Consider the following 21,355-nt stretch of genomic DNA (forward strand, 5'->3'; position numbering starts at 1 on the left):
TCCTAATGTAGTTGGCTATTCATTACTGGCCTACTTATCATGCTTACATTAATTTTATGTAATTTCATCTCCTTTTTGAGCCATCTGGGTGGTTTTTACCAAATAAAGCTTAGGTAAGACTAGTGGAACAACTGAGATGGGCACTGTCAAAGTCAGTAGCTCAGCCTGCTACTCAGTCACTGATATCTTCTTACTATAAGAACCACATCTCCTTTTCACTTATTATTCTATCATAGCTCAGTGAGAAAAAAAAAAACAAAAACAAAAACATATCATGACCATGACCATTTCCTGTCAGTGGTATTGAAACCAGTATGAACATTATCGTTGACTGGTCCAGGGGCTTTGTCCAGAGTTGACTTTCTGCACAACAATTTAATGTGTTGCATTTTTGTACAGATGTTTGTTTTCTCCAGAGGATGAACTGTAATGACTTTCACTGGGTTTTCCTGTATCATCATCATGAGGCACTTACTTATCGCCACAATTACAGGCTGCACTGGCAGAGGTACACTAAACTAACATGGTGTACAGAGACATCACCTGCCACGCATCAGGATATGAGCAGTATGAATGTGAGACAATTGCTGACATAAGTATGCAGTTGAATGCTTGTAGTGCTGCTGCGAAATCATGTTATTTTTCTTTATTTTGATCTCTGTAATGATGGAGCATAATTCACAGGCAGGGTTGGAACGGTGGGTGGATTGAAGCAGGGTGGTCTGAAAGGAAAAAAACATTTTAAATCGTAAACATCACAGTATATTTCTAGTATTCATGAAATAACCTTGATGAAGTTTCAGACATCCGCAAAGTGGCCTGTGTTGTGTATCTAAGTAACTATGCATGACTATGCAAGTTGTCTGTTGTTCAGAGTTTAGATTGTGTCAAGTATCTGTCGTATGCAAACTCAGTTCGCTTTTACAGTCACAGCTTGGCAAACAAATGTTCGCATTCTCAAAATTAGTTGGGTATTTCATCACAAATATAAATGTCAGTTCATCCATTTTACCCTGGTGCTCAGCAATGAGTCGTGAGAATAAGGACGATTATTTTTTGTAGAGAGACGTTCTGACATAAATATAGAGTTAATGCTTTTGTTTTGCTGTGGTGGTTTCATCCTTTATCTTTTTTTTACATCAGCCCTCTTCAATCGGCACATTTTTTGTTTTTCCTCAGGAATTTAAGGGTTCTACCTGTTGGTACCTTAGACACCTTAGATTTCTACTTCTACTTCTAACCCTAACCCTACATTACATTGAATGGGAGCTTTTTGATACTTAATTTAGTTTAACAAGCAAAATACTATAAGAATAACATTTGCCCTTTTTGGTTTGGAGAAAGAGTTGACCCCCACTGATTATCCTTGTTGACCATCATGGTCTGTTTGTAGGTACTCTCACCTTCAGTTTGTCCTACAGGCTTTAGATAGTGTTTGTTGGTGTGTGAGGCAGCATCAACCATCCGAATGCTGATTTTTCTGTCTTCTTGACAGAAAGAAGTAAAGTTGTTATTTTCTCAAAGCTCACTCCAAATAAAAATGCATAAAATCAATAAAAGTAAAGAGATGTGTTTAAATAAACACTAATTCTGTTTAAGTGCTGGTATGTTGTCACTTATTCTGACCTTTGGACTCTCAGTTGAAGATGAGCAAAAAGTGAAGGAATTCTCCATCAGGGGTCAAAGGTGTATTATTACAAATATTTGCTAAAAAAAACAAACAAACAAACACACAAAATAGCTTATTGTCATGCAAATGTTAAATTTGCTTCCATCTACAACTCAACAAGAGACAGCTGTTTAATGTTAAAACTTCACACTCACTGTGGAAGAATTGCAGTGGAAACGTCTCATTTTCAATTACTATCCTGTTTTTTTCCTGTGTCACAGATTTTTGAGCTGCTGTTTTCATCTTGGCTCAGTACATTAATGTATCTGTGTCTGTGTTTGCGTGTGCACAGCATATGTTTGCACTGATGCGAAACTTGTCAAAGTCTGCGTGTTGTATATGTGTATATGGATGTATGTTCTTGCATGGTGATGCACGTTTAAGGCGTGCATACATCTACATCTGTGAGATTCCTGCAAATGTGTCTTTGTATGAGCCACAGTTCCTCAGAAATTTGTCTTGGCTTGTCTTTCGTTTTCCTGAAATTCAATTTCCTCCTTCCCCACTTTTTCTGAAATCACAGCAATGGGACCTCTCACTCCCATTTTAATTCTTACTCAGACCTCAGAAAAACATTTCCACCAAATTTCACTGGTAGTGACATAACTTTCACACATGGACGTGTGTGTGTGTGTGTGTATGCACGCGCACGTACGCGTGTATGTGCTGATAATGCACTGGGGTAACAACTACCAGCTGCCTGCCTGAACATAGAGCACATCTGGTAAAAAGGAGGGATAAAGACTCCAAAAGAAGCAAAGGAATAGCCCAGTGCATGTTTGCTCACCATAAGTTTAAGTAATATCCTGTTTACTTATTATTAAAGTAAAAACTTGTGATTCTGGAGCTGGACTGGAGGACGTCTGGTTGCAATTCTATGCACCATAAGACATTCAAGGGAGACAGTCATGGAGATCAGGACAGCCTTATAAAAAAAAAAACCTCTAGATGAGTCCATTGTTTTATTGTACATGCATGTGCAGGACAACACTGTTTAGTGCATTTGCATTTCTAAACTTGCGCTTGATTTCCTTTTACATTTTTCTTCACACCCAGTCTGAGCCTTCGTGTCTGCAAGCAAAACTGAATTGTTCTTTGTGCATTTTCTGTGGAACATTGAGAGTCACAGTGATTTGTGCAGAGTCAAACGGTTTATGATTCTGGAGCTGGTTATGCAGAAGTCCCCCAAGAGTAAAATACTCTTTTAGTTCATGTGAAAGAAATAAGGGGAAAAAAGAGTGAGAGAGAGTGTGAGAGGCAGAGAGAGGCAGAGCCTGGTTTGCTCTTTCTTGGGAGGGAGGTAATTCCTATTGTATGAGTCACAGCTTTAACAGAGACCAGAACCCCCCCTCCGCCTCCTTCTCTGCCTCCGCCCCCATCCACCTCTACAGCTCTCCATCACTTCAACACACACACAAACACACATACAGGGACACACTACTTCACTCCTCTCTTCCTCTCTTTTTAAGGAAAAACCTTTCCCTGGCCAAGATAGAGAGAAGAGGCTTACAGTATTAACTCTGGTCAGCAGCTGGTCTCCTCCTTCTGTCTGCCCCATCCTCTCTCATTCTCAGATCCATTGGCAAAATGCTGACTGCTGTCTCCCCTCCTACCACATCTAGATTGCTTGTAACCCACAACACTGTCAGATAAAGTTAAATTAAAAAAGGGGAGCAAAACGTCTTTAAAAACTGCTTGTACAAATCAATTAAACACCCTGTTGACTGTAATGGTCAGCCACAAGCCCCCAAAAATCGGAAACCTTCATTCAAATACCTTCTGGTCCTTAACTTCACCATCTTTTACATAGATTTTACACAAATGACCTTGTCATCTTCTCTTTCTCTCTGCCTCTCATGCCATTAAGGTGGACTTGGATGAAAACCTTGCGCCAATGTCCAGCCAGGGTTACTGCAGGTGGCACACCATCTGCAACAATGAGATGAAGTCAAATACGTTTTACATTTATGGTGTAAATAAGAATGCACATGTGCACATACTTAGTAAATCATGCATGAGGGGAGACCTCCCACCACGTCCACCAAGAGTTTAAGACATACAAATAGGCAAACAGGCCGCTGGATCACCTACATACATATAAACATGGTGAGCAGACTCATGGACAATCTGTCAGTGTTTACACTGAGTATAAACTCCTCTCACTAGGCTTACTAATTGCAACCAGACCATCAGACAGAAATGAAGGCCCTTTTGTGTGCATATTTATGGGTAAAGGGGGTTAAGTCTACTCCTTATCCTGTTCTATTTTGCTCTGAGTCACCACATATGTGAGAATAACTATGAAACCTCTAAAAGCTCTGTCTCAGGGACATGAAAGCTCAGCGCGCCCCCGGGGTTGTGCCATCTGTTTCCGCTGAGGGCCACATCCATACCACTGTGATATCTCCTGACTTTGAAGCTCTAGCTGTGCTTTGGCATCATCATCATCATCGTCTTTTTCTTCTTCTCTATCGCAGAGCCACTGGTATCCTGTGCACGCGCACGCGCAAACACGGGTTCCTGCGGAGCCACTGCGCCTCCAAGCGGCAGACAGGAGCGGCACTGGGGCGCGCCGCGCGCACCCGAGAGGAGGGATCAGAAGTGGCTGCTGGGGCTGGACCGGGTAGGGAGAGCGGACGGACGGCTCTTCTGCGGGAAGTTAACGCGCATCCAAGACTTTATTCCCCATTTTCTCATCCTATAGCCCGTTTTTTCTCGGCCCTCCTTCCGTCTGAGATGAGATAGTCAACAGACGCTCAGCTGGCCACGAAGATTTGAAGTCATTGGAAAGCGTTTAGGTATGTAGCACTTTTACGCATAGCGATGTGCCATAATGTGCTCTCCCTCCTTCTCCCCGAACATCTCTGTCTGACTTCCTCTGCGTTTCTGAGTTTCCTTGCATGTCCTCATTCACTGAAATTACCCTTTTTCTCAGTTAAACCGAAATGCTTTGTCAGTAAACTTTGGCCGTGCAAAACATCGGAAATCCACAAACTACTCGCTCATGAGGAAAACCTAAAAAGGTAGTGAGCGCAGACTGTGGTGCTCTTTTCTCCGAGTATTTTGCGTGATATTTACCCGTGCGGGGATGAGAGGCTGTGCGGGCTGCTGCTCAATCTGCTGGTCCCGACAGCAGGACGAATGGGAACATCTGTAGGAGCGACTCCTCCGCACAGCGCATCCGTCTGTCCGCTAGAGGGAACCAGAGCAAAGAGTCTGCTCACATCGGCGTCGGGCCCTTGCTGGGTTTACATCTCGGGAATAGATGCAGAATTGTGCCTGTAGATGCTACCATTAGGCTTCGCTGTCATGCTATTTGTGGTGTTAATAGTGATGTGGATCTGAGGTCAGTCTGCTGCCCTCCAGAGGCCCCTCGCTAGACCCTCAAATGGCCCATTGGCCCCATGTTCAATTCACTGCATGTCAATTGGTTAGGTGGCAATTCAGGAAATTCGGAATTTGTGATAGAATGAGGAACTCCACTCAAATGACAAACAACAAAAATCGTGCATAAATACCCGACGGGTGAATATTTACTGTGAGCACTTGCCGTTATAAAGTTGTGTTAATTCCGATGGAAAACGGGTCGATGCTCCTGGATGCTCTTTTCTGTTACAGTACAGCCTGTAAACCAAGGCTGACTGTGGCACAGCAAATTTTGTGGTTTGAATCCATAAAATGAGGCTGCTCGCAGGTTCATGTCATTTATGTCATTGCCTAAAATGATGTGTTATTTTTGATGTGTTTTTAGAAGCTGTGGATATGACTTATTAAAAGTTTATGAGTGTAGCTTGTAGGAGCTTCATCCTTGTTTCTCTTTGACGGCTTCAAAACCAATTACATAACATTGGCAGCCATTTTGTTTCCATGGGAACAGTCTGTAGACCTGTGGTCTGATGAAACCTGTGAATTGAAAGCAGATAAAGAGTCAAGATGAAGAAATGTGTTATTTTGGGACTTTGGCTATCAGCTAATGCTACAAACTAAGAGTCATTGCAGGGTGTTGCACATTTTATCTGTTAAGAATTAAAAATTTTCACCTGAATTTACTTCCCTTTTCTTGAGTCTGGCTGTCTTTCCATTTCATTTCCCTCCCAGTGGGCCTTTTCTTTCCTTCTGTCCATTTCATTTTATCATGTTTCTTTATGTGCCAGACAGGACAGCAGGAAGATGCTGGGGTTAGAGGTCATCGCGCTCTGTCTTCTTTTTGGAGCCCTGACTCACAGCCAGCCGACAGAATGCTCCAGTGAGTGGCATGAAACTGTCAACACCAGCTATTGCTTCAATTAATATGTTAACACAACTTCAGTGACCTAACATGGAACTTTTTTTTTTTATGAAATCTATTCCAATTTTGCATGTAATTAGATGTTTTTTGTGTGTCTGTTTCCTCCAGAGAAAAATGAATGTCCCATAGACATCTACTTCACCATAGACACATCGGAGACCATTGCCCTGCAGGAACCCCCCCCTGGGTCACTGGTTGACAGCATCAAGGTTCAGCAGTTTTACAATTTGAACAAATGTCTTACCTGAAAATAGCCAGTTTTAAAGTTGACCAAATTGTCTTCTCTTGCCATGTTGTGCAATGCGTTGTGTCTTTTTGTAGACATTCACTGAGGAGTTCGTACAGCGTTTAGACGATGCTGAATTCAGAGGTGCTGTACAGATCAGATGGAACATTGGAGGACTGCACTTCTCCCAGAAGCAGGAGGTGTTCAGTAACATTGGACCTAAGAGCAATTTCATCTCTGTGAGTGATGCACACACAGACACACACACACACCCTTTAGTTATATTGGACATCATTTGGCTTCATAGGTTTCTTTTACTAACCAAGTGATCATGTGTTGAATTTTGGCATCTCTGAATGGAGGGATAATGAATGGATATTTCTGAACTGTTTTTGGTTCGGACTTAATCAATCAGCACTGCTCTCATGTGTGTCAATTACAAATCAGACTACATCTGGCAGCTGCTTCAGTGAGCTTAGCACAGAGACTGGTGAGAAGGAGACACATCTTGAAATGGCATACTACATTTCAATTGTTTAATTTGTTCATTTTAATTTGAAACAAAGATTCTGTGTTTTATGGGGGATTTTGGGCCAGATGTTTGCTGAAATCATTGACTTCCTGTAAAGCACAAATGTTACTGACCTAGCAACTATCCAGCACATGGCCCAATATAAAATAGCTATTTGTTATTTAATACTTGAAACATACTGTATGTACGAGTGAAAAATTACTGAGCCTTAGAGGTGATTTTTTTTTTTTTTGGAGGCTATTTACCTCCAGTTATATTGTTAAACTAATCAAACCTATTTCTGGCTGGTGGCAGAAGTCCACTCCTCAAACTTCCTGTCCTTAAAAAAAGATCTGATTTCTCCGATAGTAAAATATGCAGCTGGCAATGGAGTATTCATGCTAACTCACACTTGCCACTGTTCCCAGGGTGTCCGAGGAATCCGTTACCTGGGTAAAGGCACCTACATCGACTGTGCCATTTCCAACATGACCCAGGAAATGCTTCGTTCGCCCTCGTCCCCCTCAGCCCTCCGATTTGCTGTGGTCATCACTGATGGCCATGTGACTGGAAACCCATGTGGGGGCATCAAGGTGGCAGCGGAGAAGGCTCGTGATGAAGGCATCCGGATATTTGTTATAGCGGCAACAAAGAACGTTGAAGAGACGGGTCTAAGAGAGATTGCCAACTCTCCAGCAATGGTCTACAGAAGAGACTTCATGGCTGTGGATCTGAGCCAGAGCAGACCCACCATACATACTGAGACCATTGACCGCATCATTAACACAATGGTAACACAAACACACACAGGGACACTCCAAGAAATATGACAAATTATCAGTGCCTTTTATGTTCATTCCTTTTTTTTTTTTTTGTCTTCACAGCAACATTTAGCATACGTAGAGGTAAGGCAGCATGCACCAAAAATAGTCAGAAATGTGACAGTTTTGGCGACAGACTGTACAATTCTTTACCCATTTCTTTCAAATTGCAGTGCTACAAAGTATCCTGTCTGGAAACACAAGGACCCCCCGGTCCAAAAGGCCATAGAGGACAAAAAGTGAGTGTCACTTCCACATACGCTTACAGACACTTCAACACCATTTATTTTCATTCTCACGGCAATTTATTCCTCTTCATTTGTTGACTGCAGGGAGCTAAAGGTGACAATGGTGATCCAGGTCCAAAAGGAGAGAGAGGTCGCCCCGGAGACCCCGGTATTGAGGGTCCCATCGGTCAACCCGGTATCAAAGTGAGTCACCACCATTCAGCATTGCACACATAATAATAATAAATAAATAATAATAATTGTAATGTGATATTATTGTGATAAATATTTTTTTCTTTTCTGTTTTTCCTCTTTATAGGGAGAACCAGGCCTTAAGGGCGACAAGGCAAGGAACCACTGTGCTCTATGGATCAACCTGATTAACTGTCTTCGAAGAACAATTTTTGATAAATGTTGACAGAATCTGGGCAAATGATGATGACACACAAAACTTTTCATGTACCTTCAAGAAATGACTGTTGATTTTCTGTCTGTCCGCAGGGAGAGATGGGAGCTCAGGGAAAGAAGGTAGGTCTTTTTTCAAAATTTCCTATCAAAGTCAATCAATTATCCTTGATCCTGGTATGTTTTTGGCTCTGTGTTCTCACAGTCTCTTCTCTGTGTTGTTAGGGTGTGGCTGGCATCCCAGGACGCAATGGGACTGATGGACAGAAGGTAGGTGTTGTAAACAACTGAACCTTGAGAACCAGCTTTTGTTGTACAGTTTGGGGAACAAAATACCAAAAGTCACAGATAGTGGATGTCTGATTTTTAAGTGACGATTTCAATTTGGAGATTTTGTTTCTATTCTTTCATTATAGGGTAAAATTGGACGGATCGGCGCTCCTGGCTGCAAAGGAGACCCAGGCGACAGAGTATGACATTCAACAAAAATTTGTTGTTCAGCCCATTTTGTGCTATATTGTGGCCTATTTACACTGTATTTTCCATTGTTTGCAGGGTCCTGATGGTCACCCCGGTGATGTCGGTGAACATGGTCTCCCTGGAGCTGATGGAGAGAAGGTAAATGTTCCTGTCTCAAATTGAAACTCAAACCATCATTCATTTGACTTTTGGTTAAATGGTTTGTATTTCTGTGATGTCTTCAGGGAGATCCAGGACGCCCTGGTAGACCTGGGCCCATTGGACCGGCTGGAGATCCTGGACCAAAGGTAAACCATCCGCTCTTATGAAACAGAGTAGTAGTCAAGAGGTCATGTTAAACAGCTATAGTGTTGAGGGTAAATGGCTAACTTCTTTTATTTTTTCTGTAGGGAGAGAGGGGAAGTCCTGGATCACCTGGTCTCCCTGGAGTGAAAGGAAATCCAGTAAGACTCATAAGTTCATCGTCACAGACAATATAGCCTGTCAACACACATTCCATCACATGCATCAAGTGGCTCAACTGTATGTTGTGTTTCTTAGGGAACTCCTGGACTTCCAGGACAAAGAGGAGAATTGGTAAGAACATCAGATTTACCCTTGACCCCTTCTTTTGTCTCTCTGGGTTTGTGTTGCCTGGTTTTCTGATGATTGTTCTGTTCCAGGGGAGGAGAGGGGACTATGGAACAAAAGGTGCTCAAGGGCCAGAAGGAACTCGGGGAGACAAGGTATTAATTCACATGCACTGTTGCACTTGTCACACAATTATGAAACATTTATTTATCATGGACTTATATTCCCTGGCTTAAATAGTTTTCATTACATTTCACTGAGACACCATTACCCCACTAGAGGCTTATTATTGATATTTTAGGGTGAAATGGGGCCAGAGGGAATGAGAGGACTTCCAGGTGAATCGGGAGAGAAAGGTTCAAAGGTAAAAATGACCATTTTATAATCTCTATATCATGTGTAATTTTAGATGGACATGATGCACTCTGAGTTTCACTCTCATCCACTCCACCAGTTGTCAACACTCTTTCCTCTCAACAGGGAGACAATGGCCTGCCAGGCCCCAGAGGGCCACCAGGGTCACCAGGAGAGCCTGGAAAAAATGTATGTTGAAAGTAACATCTGAGTAGTGTATCAACAAGTACATATTGAGCTTTCTTTAACACTTGGACTGTCTCTGGTGTAGGGTACCAGAGGTGACCCTGGTGATGCTGGGCCGAGAGGAGACTCCGGACAGCCTGGACCAAAAGTGAGTATCTATATATCTGCAGTAGCATCTTTTCTGAACTGTTTTTAGCTCTGAGTTTCTTTGTTGTGACTGTTCATTTGATTGCCATTTAGGGAGATCTTGGAAGACCTGGTTTCAGCTATCCTGGATCAAGAGGACCATCGGTAACATACACCTGCATTTTGTTTCTTTACATTTGCTCATGCAACCTGCTTGGCTGACACAAAAAAATGCACTCTTTGCAGGGCGACAGAGGAGAGAAGGGTAATCGTGGACCTCGCGGCAGCAGGGGAGACTGTGGTCAAAAAGGAGATCCTGGGGATAAAGGAACTCCAGGAGAAGCAGTAAGTAGCCCTTTTAGATCTTTGCTATAATGTAAGGAAAGGTTTGCAAGTATAGTTACAATTTTTATAATCTATTTGCTTCCAAAAGGGAGAGCCCGGGCCTCAGGGTGAACCTGGCACAAGAGGACCAAGAGGAGAGAATGGACGGGATGTAAGTACACTACATATTCACACAGGGGTACCTTTTGCTCACTAAATGTGCACATAAAGCAGACCTGATCATGTGTTTACTTAAATACTCATACTCTAGTATTATACTACAGTATAATACTAGAGTGTATATACTAGTTGAATACTTGAATACTCTAGCTGCTATCCCGAACCAAACAGGTTTAAAGACAGGCATATGATTTTGTGCCTGTCCCTCTGCAGGGAGATCCGGGCCCAGAGGGAGATCCTGGCCTCACTGTAAGAACAGCCCATCTAAACACTATTTGCTCACTGGCAAACCAACAGAAACACCAATATATTAAAATGTGTTGTGCTCTCCTGTAGGAATGTGATGTCATGAACTACATCAGGGAGACATGCGGCTGCTGTGGTGAGTTTTCCATTATTCTTATTATTAGAATAATAATAATTATTATTATTCTTCTTCAACCGCTTATCCATTTCTCGGTCATGGGGGTGATGGAGCCAATCCCAGCTCACACTGGGGGAGGGCGGGGTCACCCTGGACAGGTCACCAGTCCATTAGAGGGTCAACACACAGAGACAGAGGCCAACAACTACTCACACACATACACAGACCTACAGACAATTTAGAGTCACCAACAAACCCAAACATGATGTCTTTGGACGGTGAGAGGAAACCGGAGTACCCGGAGGAAACCCACCTAGGCACGGGGAGAACATGCACCTTATTGTGGAGCACTAGTGTTAACCACAATGCTGCCGTGCTGCAGAGTTTTCCATTCTTGCTTTGTCGTTTATGAGCCCAACACTCTGTGTTTTTGTCTGCAGACTGTGAGAAACGTTGCGGAGCCGTGGACATTGTTTTTGTGATTGACAGCTCTGAGTCAGTGGGTCTTACCAACTTCACCCTGGAGAAGAACTTTGTTATAAACACCATCAACAGACTGGGATCACTTGCTAAGGACCCTAAGGCAGAAACAGGTGACCATGAAAATATAATACTTGCATCCCCTTGCTTCATCCAGAATGAAAGTATGATCAGTATTATTTCAAAATGGCTGGAAGCTTAAATGTGAGAAAAACATGGTTCCCTGTTTTTCCAGGCACAAGGGTGGGAGTTGTCCAGTACAGTCATAGTGGAACATTCCAAGCCATCCGGCTCGATGATCCCAGGATCGACTCCCTCTCTGCTTTCAAGGTCTCAGGCACACAGACACAAACACAAAGAGCTTTGAAGTGTGATTGTAGGTTATAGCGCGGGCTGCCCTTTTATCTCTTGTGTCCATGTTTGATAATTAGCATCTCTGATCAGATCACATCTGCTTTATGTGTGGAAACTTCAGCACACATAAGGCATTGTAAACCAATCTTTCGACACAGCTAGTGAAATGGAGTCATTTATATTCTACATTTCAACAGAGTTGATATGTTATTTATTGATCTATGACATAACACAAGATTGCCTGTTTAAGTTAAAATCTGGAAAGTTTACCTTTATGGAGCCTGTGTCGCTAGAGCTCTGCTAAAGCTTCAATGCTAAAAATGATTTGACATCTTTATAGATGGGAATAACTAATAATCTTACAGGTGAGAGTAATCATTTCATCAAGTGAAAACAATAAATGTTCTGGGCCTCCTCTGCCCACCCTCAGTGCGGACATCACAGGTATGCATACACATCACTCACATGCTGCCTTATCTGCTGTTCAGGATGCAGTTAAGCGTTTGGAGTGGATCGCTGGAGGAACGTGGACTCCATCTGCTTTGAAGTACGCCTACGACAACCTAATCAGGGATAGCCGCAGAGCCAAAGCCAACGTCACTGTAGTTGTCATAACCGATGGACGCTTCGACCCTAGAGATGATGATTCACTGCTCACCTACCTCTGCAGGTGCCTGACACTGGGGCTGTCCAGTTTGGTATTTAAGAATTTGCTTTTGCGGGGAGGAAAATAGTTATATGTCATGCTTGTGTGTACTGTGAGCAGTGATCCCAGTGTTGATGTCAGCGCCATTGGTATTGGAGACATGTTCGACCAGATTGAGGAGAATGAGAGTCTGAAGAGTATCGCCTGCCAGAAGGATGGCAGGGTGCTGGGAATGAGGCGCTTTGCAGACCTTGTGGCTGAGGAATTCATCGACAAGATTGAGACTGTGCTCTGCCCAGGTACATCAGCCTTAAACACACATCAAGTTAAAATTGGGTGTGAGAAGTTGCTTTGTCTTTTGATCCTGTCGTCTGACATGGTCTCTCTGTCTTTGGTTTCAGATCCTATCATCATATGCCCTGATCTCCCATGTAAATCAGGTAAGATGAAATACTGTTCATCAAATAAGCTTTAGATTTGCTTTGTGTCCTCTTCAAAGTTTATACACATTGCACTGATATAACCTGGATAACCAGCATTAGTAAGGCATCAATATCTTTTACACAAAGTAGCTCTTTGATTGTCAATCCGTGTAAACATGCTCATGTCATGTCTACCCTTTGACCTGTTATGTGGAGGTTGGAAAGCATGCAGGTGTTCCCTTGTAGGCTCTTTCTGTACAAACGGCTCGTGTTTAAGTATGCATAGTTACCCTCTTTGCTTGATGCATTGCATCTCAACCGCTTTTACGATGGCAAGTAAGGACAATTATACTTTTCTGTGTCCATATGTCTGAAGCAAACTGGCACCTTTAGTTTCTGTTTAACAGCAGATGCATTTTGGCTTCAGCTTAGGTCAAAATGCCAAATCTGTAGTTACTCATCTTTTACAATGGGAGCTATTAATTTCTGTGGCTGTAAAACCAACACACAACACAAATTTGCCTGTTTGTGCAACTCGGTGTGCGTCTGGCATCTTAGTTGGCTGTGTTGATGCGTCGTGTCTGTGGGATCCTGCCCACAATGTTATTCCGCCCACTCGTTGCAGGAGGGGGCATCAGTGTGGGGCAAACCCCTCACCCCTGGAAGCCACTGGCCGAGGAAGGCAGCCCCAATTTGGTCCCCACCTCTTTGGAGGGTGTGGCCAACCTACTGAACGGCCTGAGTGAGCAGCAGTACGGGGTTGGCGTGGCAACCATGGCGTACACAGCCCAGAGAGCCAAACTCGCCCAGGGAGCGGACAGACAGCAGTGGACCCAGCTGTTCATCGACTCCTTCAAATATGTCTATGGAGACATTATGGGAGACCCAGAGAAAGCCTTAGGACTCTGCTAATGCTCATATGCTAACCACGCTACCTCCCCAATAGGGATGCCAATGACTAATAAGCTTACTGCTGGACATAAAATAGACTTTTTAAAAGGGTGGGCATTTGATTTAACTCTTTGGGTGCAATATGGATCTGGGCTGTTGCAAATAAATTGCATCATCTGAAGCTGGTTCTGTAAAATTTCAGAGCAGCCTCGTGTATACTTTAGTGCATATGATGGGCTGAAATCAAATGTGGATTCATGATGTTCGCTAACCTCATAGAGTATTTCTGAGTTCACATACACAAGTGGCGCTGTCGAAGAAAGGTTTATCTGTTGGGTAATCTGAAAGATTTAAGTTTTTCCACCTTAGTGGAGGAACATCATCCACTCACTTGGAAAACGAATGTAATCTATTTGTTGGAAGCAGATTCCTCTGTAGAGTGATTCATGTTGCTCATGTTTAATATACAATGGCTCTTCCATGAAGTCTCATTTCCACTGTGAATCATGAGCCCGCTGAATCAGTATAATGACTCTTTTTTGCTGTTTTGCACATATCCATGGTTACAACCCTTACTTTTGTCTGTGAATGACTCATGTTGATGGAAAAGCCATTACATGTGGAAATGAACTGGTGTTATACATATCACGATATACAGTAAAAGAGTCAGAATTTAGCATATGTGATTGTTTGGTCAAGTGACTTCGCACTGACCACGAAGGAACTATTATATGTAATGCCCTTGACCAGAGAAGGTTTTTTTTTTTTTTTTTTACTTATTGTTTTTTGCATGTGGCTTGGCTTGTAAAGTTGGATGACAAGAGGAAAATGACCACAGTGGGAAAGGATCGGGATCATGTTAGCTCCGTGACTGCAACTTGCTAATTCGAACTGTGTAGTCTTGTAAAATGTAATGCATTCTTTTTTGTAATATTGTTACAAGATAAATAAATAGTAGAGCAAACTAAATTTTTTCTTTTGAAAGGGATTTTAGTGTTCAACGAAGGTTTAGAGGGGCATTTGGACGACCATTCAGCATGTAGAGACGTATGACAAAAACATCACCTGTGAACATCTGTGTTCCAGCAGGAGTCCACTGAGCATCATGTTTGATTTACAACCTTGTGTATGTGTCTGTTCCAGAGCCTGCGGTGGCTAACTGTGTTCAGCGGCCGGTGGAAGTGGTGTTCATGCTGGATGGATCTGAGAGAATGGGACTGGAGAACCACCGCAGGGCCAAAGAGTTCATTGAGAAAGTGGCTGGCCGCCTCATGCTGGCCAACAGCAGCTCAGACGAGAGGAATGCCCGCGTGGCTCTGCTCCAGTATGGAAGCCCGACAGAGCAGAGGGTGGAGTTCCCGCTCACACACGACCGCAATTTAATCTCAGATTCACTGGCAGGCGTGACCTACATGGACTCCTCTTCTGCTCTGGGCAGCGCTATCATCCATGCTGTCAACAATGTGGTGTTTTTATCGGTAAACCAAACACACACCCAACTGTTAGCTATCACTAAGCTTTTCTTAAGGCAGCTTGTTTGAGTCATATGAATATTTTTGTTAAAAAACTGATGAGTTGAACATTTTCCGGGTGATAAATTGGACACTCCCAGAAGTCAAGTATTAATCTTGATGTTAGCAATTGCTGGCTGTAATGTCATTTTTGACACACATATAAAAGTTATATCTTCTGAAGTACATTTGATTAACAAAGTGAGTGAGCCTTCTAAAACCGTAAAATTACTCACCACAACGATGGAGATCACTAGACCATTAGCATTTGTTCAGAATTAGGATTGGACTCAATCTTGGGCCAATCTGCTTCTGTCTAACATTCAAAAATATATCCCACCACAACTTTAACATACTGTATTTTATGGATTGTTTATATATATTCAATCTTAACACAAAGAGAAATCAAATTTCAATTTAGGGTTAGCTTTTTTCTATGTTTTATGTCTTCATGCTGAACTATCTTTCACCTTTCTTACTCCACATTACACAGATGTCAACATTTGAACTTTCCTACTGAAAGGAAGCAAACAAGTGGATTGCCTGAAAAGTTAAACTGCTCATCTAACATTGCATCTTGTGTTTTTAGAATAACCGCCAGGCTCGTCGCAATGCTGAGGTGGCCTTTGTGTTCATCACTGATGGCATCACAGCCAGCGAGCAGCTGGATGAGGGTGTGAATGCCATGAGGAGAGCAGAAGGCATTCCCACGGTGATTGCCATGGGAACCGACACAGATGAAGATGTTCTGCGGAAGATATCTCTAGGGGACATGTCGGCCATCTTTAGAGGCTCTGACTACAACACGCTGAACAAACCCTCTTTCTTTGAGCGCTTTGTCCGCTGGATATGCTAGTGAGGAACTGTAATGCTCTAAACAATAGAGGGTACGAAGAAGAACCTTCCTCCTGTGTACGTGTAAATAGTGCTTTATACATGCAAGGCACTATCTTGTTTTCATTGCTGAAGATCAATTTACAAAAGCCAAAACAATCCACGTAGCAACAGCACACAGAAAAACAAAAATATACATATCTAACAGCATGAAATTTGGTTGTTCTGTTTATTCTAAATCCACTGTCAGCACTTCCAACCAAAGACACTCATAAGTATCCTACAGGACAGGTATATGATTATTGAATGTTTATGAAACAAATTGTATGCTTTATGTTGGTTTTTTTTTTCGTATTGATTTTCATTTTTAAGGAAAAAAATCCTTTCTTTCACTCTGTCTCTTTCGCTCTCAGTCCCTCTTCACGAAGTTACATTATTTCCATTAAAGGTGCTTAAATAGAAAACAGGACAAAGCCATCTGACTAGATCTTAAAGCATTTTTCACATCATGTTGTGTTGCAATTACTGTAGTTTGTTCAGGGCATGAAAAGCATGTAGACATGTCTTCTCCAAAGAAAAAAATTCCATACACATAAATGCCCCACATTCAAACACACAGAATCACATAGACATGCACATGAACACACATATACTGTAATGTTTTAACAGACAAACATAAAAGTACCAAATCTGTAAACATTAAGTGCAAATAAAGCATAATTTGGTCGCCCCCCAACACTGGCTTTTGTGTTTGCAAGATATATATGTGTTTTGTTTCATCTGCTTACAAATCACTATAACTGTAACTATATATATATATATGCATACATATTCATAGAATACATAGAGAATATATTGAATTAATTATTGAAGTTAGAGAAACTAGCATTTTCTTTTTTGGGTCAAATGTAGCCCACCAATTTGACATATGGCTTTCCCTGCTCGACCAAATATTACAGTGAGCAAGTCTATTGCTGCATGATAGCCTGCATTTCATTTAGGAAGCAAATAAGTTTTATTATTCCACATTACTTAACATATTTAGTAATTTACAGCTACTCACAAATGTAACAAAATTGCATTGATGTATTTCACATTACATATCTGAACTGTATGTAATACCTATAGTTTGTTAAAAAAAAAAAAAAAAAAGTTAATGGTGGTTTGTCCATCCGGGGATACCCTGTGACGTGAGCCCTTCCAATGGGAAGTTCGAGGGATTTTTCTTTCTGGTGCGGAGAGCTGCGGGCTCCAATGCGTCTGCCGGGTTGTGCGATCATCAGTGCAGAGGAGACAGAAAGGGCCTGAGGCTTGGCAGCGAACCGGTTCGGTCTCGAACTCATAACCACTGATAGCAAATAGTCGGTCGTTGACTTTGCGCCCACAGTAGCTTCAGCAACCGGCATGCTCTCTGCACGTTAAGAGGACGGGGGACCCGGTAAATCGTCATTAGTGAACCATCGACAGGCCCTCTCACACATAACCATCTTTGACTGAATAGAAAGAAATCAGGTCTGTCTGTAAACTGTCTGTCAGTAGACCTGAGTTTCATGGTAATCTTTTACGAACACCTAGCGTGAATTGTTTTATGTTATTCTACTTTCTTGTATCGTGTCTCTCACACGCTCTGTCGTTTAGAGATCGTAAGATTTCCATGGAAGGCATGAATAATTTGCACAACAGGCACCGTGATATTTGTTTTTCAAAGTTCAAAGGTCTATATTGCATGACCTGAAGCATTGCAAAATTGCAGAGTACTGAAAATACGATGTTATTTCTGATAGTTTGAATCGTTTTTTTTGTTTTGTTTTGTTTTGTTAAGCTTTTGTATGTGATCAGGACAGAGTCAGGACAGTGAGTTGTCGCCATTCATGCACAGGAATTTAACTGGATGAGAATTGTATTGTATGTGTGTGTGTTTGTTTTTTAATTGGTCCAGTGTTGCCAGAATGGAGGGGGAGCCCCTCTCAGCCCTGTGTACCCCTGCTCTGGTGGTGGATGTGGATAAAGTAAAGAGAAATGCCCAGAGGATGAAAGACCGTTGTCAGAAGCTGGGGGTCCAGCTTCGGCCACACATGAAGACGCACAAAACTCTGTAGGAAGACACACACAGTATGTCCAGACAGCTCAGTCACATTCGAAGGATGCTGATCGCGTCTGTCTCTGCGTTTGTCTTCGTGTCCAGTGAGTGTGCTGACATAATGACAGGAGGAACACGGAGGTGCATCGTCGTTTCCACACTTGCTGAGGCCTTTTTCTATGCTGACCATGGATTTGATGATATCCTCTATGCATACTCTCTTCCCTTTGATAAGGTCCTCTCATTTCACTCTACAGCTGTGTCCCTGCTCTCTTTTACACACTGCTTTGCAAAACATGACATGTTATTGGTGACGCATCATATCAGCTGATGTTTCCAAAGGCGTGACCTTCCTGTCCGGGTTGACAGGTCGGTCACGCCTTCTGCTGTCCGTTCGCCCCCTGCAAGATGGCGCTCCAGGTATGGGAGAGCATGTATGCTCCCTCATCCCGGTTGATGGTCCTCGGGCTTCACTTTCGGATCTCCATGGCCTCCCTGATCCAGCGCTGATGTTTGTTATCTTCTGTATGGATGACTCTGGCATTCCCCCAGTCCATAATGTCATTTTCTGTTTTGCAGTGGTCTGTTATGGCTGACTTGTAATTTTCCTGTTATGCCTTTTCTTTTATTGTTCAGGTTTGTCTGTAGCTGTCTCCTTTTCGCACTCTTTTCTTATGTTCATTTTTCCTTGTTTTACATACGTCGAAACGTGTCAGGTAAACAAACCTAAAACTAGATGTCTGATAAAAAAGAAAAAACAAATCATACCAATCAACATTAATTCGAGATAAATCTATATATTATATTTTTTCATTATGTATCAGCTGTAAAACGATTCATTTATGTGGCATATGTGTGTATGGTTTTAGGTAGAGCGTAGTGCAGCTCTGTCAGAGAGGCTGGATCTCTTTCAAGTTTTATTGGATCACCCTGAAGCTCTGGAGCAACTCAAAAAGAGACCACTGAGAGATGGCCGGCAGTGGCATGTCTGGCTGAAACTTGACTGTGGCAATGGGAGAGGTGAGCAGGCAGGGAGACCGTAACATTGCAGGTCATCGCCAACTGAGCGCTATCTGACTGTATGTTTGGTCTTTGTTGTAGCTGGCGTCCTGCACTCAGAGCCCGAGGCTCTCAGGTTGGCTCAGGCCATCTCTGAGGCAGAGGGTGTCCAGCTGACTGGAGTGTACGCTCACTGTGGAAACACCTATAACTGCAAAGGGGTGAAGGAAATACAGACTGTTGCTCAGGAAACCACCAGTTTGACTCTACAGTTTATGGAAAAGTAAGACAAAAACAAACTGGTTGCTTGTTGTTCCCTCCTGACAAGTACAAAAGTATTTGTAGATGTAATTGAAAAGAAATTACAAAAAAAGATAAGTTTAAAAGAAAGACGTTTGATGTGTAGAATAGGATTCAAGGAAGTTAATTATTGCCTAATTACTATTACTTAATTTTCCATATTAACCTTAATAGTTTTATTTGAAAACATTCAAATGACTGTGCATAATGTGAGAAGTATAGCCTCTCACTGCAGTACTGTTTGCTTTAGCCACCCCAACAAAGTCATTTCCAGTAAATAGCTCTGATACACCTGTTCCATGATACCTGCCCAGCCCCAACAGCTGGCAATCTCAGGTTGATGTATTGTCCATCACATTTCGGAGCTTTTAGCAGCTAAAGAGCCAGGAACATCCTGTAGGAGTTTGAGGAGACCAAATGTGGAGAGAAATTTTCTGTGAAGTCTGGGTGGACACCAAACCAACAAAAAATGACTTATAATTATCTGGTAAATATCTGGTTGATGTGGAGATAAGGGAATCTGTCATATTTTGCATAAACTTCACACAATATATCAATGTTGAAATTGCAGTCCAAAATTCAATCCCTGCAAGTATATATTATTTTTATTATTATTGTTTTTCCTTATGTATTGTCATTGACCATTAATTGCACTCGTCTGTTTGTTTCTGGTAGACTGAAGGCTATGGGCATCATTTGTAAGTCCAGCATTGGCTCCACCCCTTCCTGTAGCCACCCAATCAAAGACATGGCACAGCTCAGCGAGGTGCATCCTGGAAACTACGCCTTCTTTGGTGTGTGGATGAATGTAGATGTAATTTTATCATGTATACATTTTGGAAAAAAGTAACCAAACACAAACAACAGTGATAATTTCTGTTGTGTTTTAGATGTGCAGCAGTTTGTGATTGGCTCATGCAGTCTGGAGGACGTGGCTGTGAGGATTTTGACCAGGGTCATTGGACACTGTCCTCACAGAAACCAGCTCCTGATTGACTGTGGATGGACTGGAATCAGGTGCCTTCATCAGTGTTGTACCCTTTGTGTATTCATAGATTACATTGTAGGCCGACAGTGACGCCTTCATTGTAAATCAGCATCATCTAAAGCTAATACATTAGTACCCTTTGCAACTTTAATGTCAGCTCTGCATGGGTGGTGACGGCACTGACATTTCATTTCCCCTGCTGTTGATCACCCATCAGTTTGGATGGAGCCGGAAAACTTTCCACTGGATATGCTGTGATTGAAGGCCATCCAAATCTCAAGTAATGCTGCTACTCTTAGATTTTAACCTCAGTCCTAAATATAATTGTGGCTGAAGTTTTGATAAGAGATTTTTCTCTCCAGGTTGTTGTCGATGACCCAGGAGCATGGTAGAGTGGAGCCTATCTCAGGAGCGCTAGACTACAGCAAATACCCCATCGGCTCTCTGCTCACACTAATCCCCTACCATGTGAGTACTGTTCAATGTGGAGGCTTCTTTGTTTTTGTTGTCAGTCTCCTCTCTCCTGACCATCTCTGTTGATTTCTGTAGGCTTGTGCAACTGCTTCAATGCATCCAGTGTACTATGTGCACTCAGAGGGCCGACTGCTGGGGAAGTGGACACCCACGCGTGGATGGTGAACAGCTGCCCAGCTCTTTATTCATACTTTTTTTGGGTTGCTAGATTGTTGAAAAAGTCAGCAAATTTGTAGTATCATTTATTTCCTACATTCTTCTGGGGTGAAAATAAAAATGCGCACAAGTAATTGCGATTATTTGCAAATTAAAAGTGTAGAAACTTTTCTCAAGTACTGATTTAATAACAGTTGATCGGTTGCATTGTGTTGTTTGAAGTGCTATTTACTTAATGCATTTAAAATACTGTGAAACAACAAATGTGAAAAAGTACACTTCTGCAATAATATATGTTTAATTAAATTAATGTTTTAAGAATATGTTGCCTTATCATGTCGTTACCACACTACTAAAATGACTGTAACAGACCTGAAAGCAAAATGTGCTTCCATATTAAAGATGAACTTCTAGATAACACATAGGTCACCATGTTGTGACTTAATTATGTTGTCTTTTCTTTCTTAACATAAGAATAAAATAGATGCT

General features: G+C 42.2%; 2 protein-coding genes across 3 annotated transcripts; both read left to right on the forward strand.

Moving 5' to 3' along the window:
• Positions 1-4,253: 4,253 nt before the first annotated feature.
• col6a2 (collagen, type VI, alpha 2) lies at positions 4,254-16,630 on the forward strand. 2 transcript variants are annotated; one of them, XM_029524886.1, is made up of 32 exons: positions 4,259-4,467; positions 5,824-5,915; positions 6,066-6,166; positions 6,279-6,422; positions 7,123-7,485; positions 7,579-7,599; positions 7,689-7,754; positions 7,848-7,946; positions 8,062-8,088; positions 8,244-8,270; positions 8,373-8,417; positions 8,564-8,617; positions 8,703-8,765; positions 8,852-8,914; positions 9,017-9,070; positions 9,168-9,203; positions 9,290-9,352; positions 9,499-9,561; positions 9,678-9,740; positions 9,823-9,885; positions 9,978-10,028; positions 10,110-10,208; positions 10,297-10,359; positions 10,581-10,616; positions 10,704-10,749; positions 11,172-11,324; positions 11,447-11,541; positions 12,054-12,235; positions 12,332-12,510; positions 12,613-12,651; positions 14,668-15,002; positions 15,625-16,630. In XM_029524886.1, exons 2-32 carry the CDS (start codon positions 5,840-5,842, stop codon positions 15,889-15,891), a joined length of 3,036 nt encoding a protein of 1,011 aa, XP_029380746.1. In that variant the 5' UTR covers positions 4,259-4,467; positions 5,824-5,839; the 3' UTR covers positions 15,892-16,630. The 2 variants fall into 2 exon arrangements, with proteins under 2 accessions (XP_029380747.1, XP_029380746.1); XM_029524887.1 differs by lacking the exons at positions 14,668-15,002; positions 15,625-16,630 and adding an exon at positions 13,259-14,614 and having other exon boundaries at positions 4,254-4,467.
• A 1,188-nt stretch (positions 16,631-17,818) lies between these two features.
• On the forward strand, positions 17,819-20,875 carry LOC115058223 (D-threo-3-hydroxyaspartate dehydratase). Its single transcript, XM_029525534.1, has 9 exons — positions 17,819-17,964; positions 18,055-18,184; positions 18,819-18,969; positions 19,051-19,231; positions 19,924-20,042; positions 20,139-20,265; positions 20,454-20,516; positions 20,599-20,704; positions 20,786-20,875. Exons 1-9 carry the CDS (start codon positions 17,819-17,821, stop codon positions 20,873-20,875), a joined length of 1,113 nt encoding a protein of 370 aa, XP_029381394.1.
• The last annotated feature ends 480 nt before the right edge of the window (positions 20,876-21,355 follow it).

The sequence above is a fragment of the Echeneis naucrates genome, chromosome 17 (assembly GCF_900963305.1).
Source record: "Echeneis naucrates chromosome 17, fEcheNa1.1, whole genome shotgun sequence".
Lineage (NCBI taxonomy): Eukaryota > Metazoa > Chordata > Actinopteri > Carangiformes > Echeneidae > Echeneis > Echeneis naucrates.

Coding starts and splice junctions, on each gene's coding strand:
- col6a2 (XM_029524886.1), top strand. CDS start 5,840: ATGCTGGGGTTAGAGGTCATCGCGCTCTGTCTTCTTTTTGGAGCCCTG. Junction 7,486..7,578: donor ACCGCATCATTAACACAATG/GTAACACAAACA, acceptor TTGTCTTCACAG/CAACATTTAGCATACGTAGA. Junction 12,236..12,331: donor CTGCTCACCTACCTCTGCAG/GTGCCTGACACT, acceptor TACTGTGAGCAG/TGATCCCAGTGTTGATGTCA.
- LOC115058223 (XM_029525534.1), top strand. CDS start 17,819: ATGGAGGGGGAGCCCCTCTCAGCCCTGTGTACCCCTGCTCTGGTGGTG. Junction 18,185..18,818: donor ACTCTCTTCCCTTTGATAAG/GTCCTCTCATTT, acceptor GTATGGTTTTAG/GTAGAGCGTAGTGCAGCTCT. Junction 20,705..20,785: donor TCACACTAATCCCCTACCAT/GTGAGTACTGTT, acceptor TGATTTCTGTAG/GCTTGTGCAACTGCTTCAAT.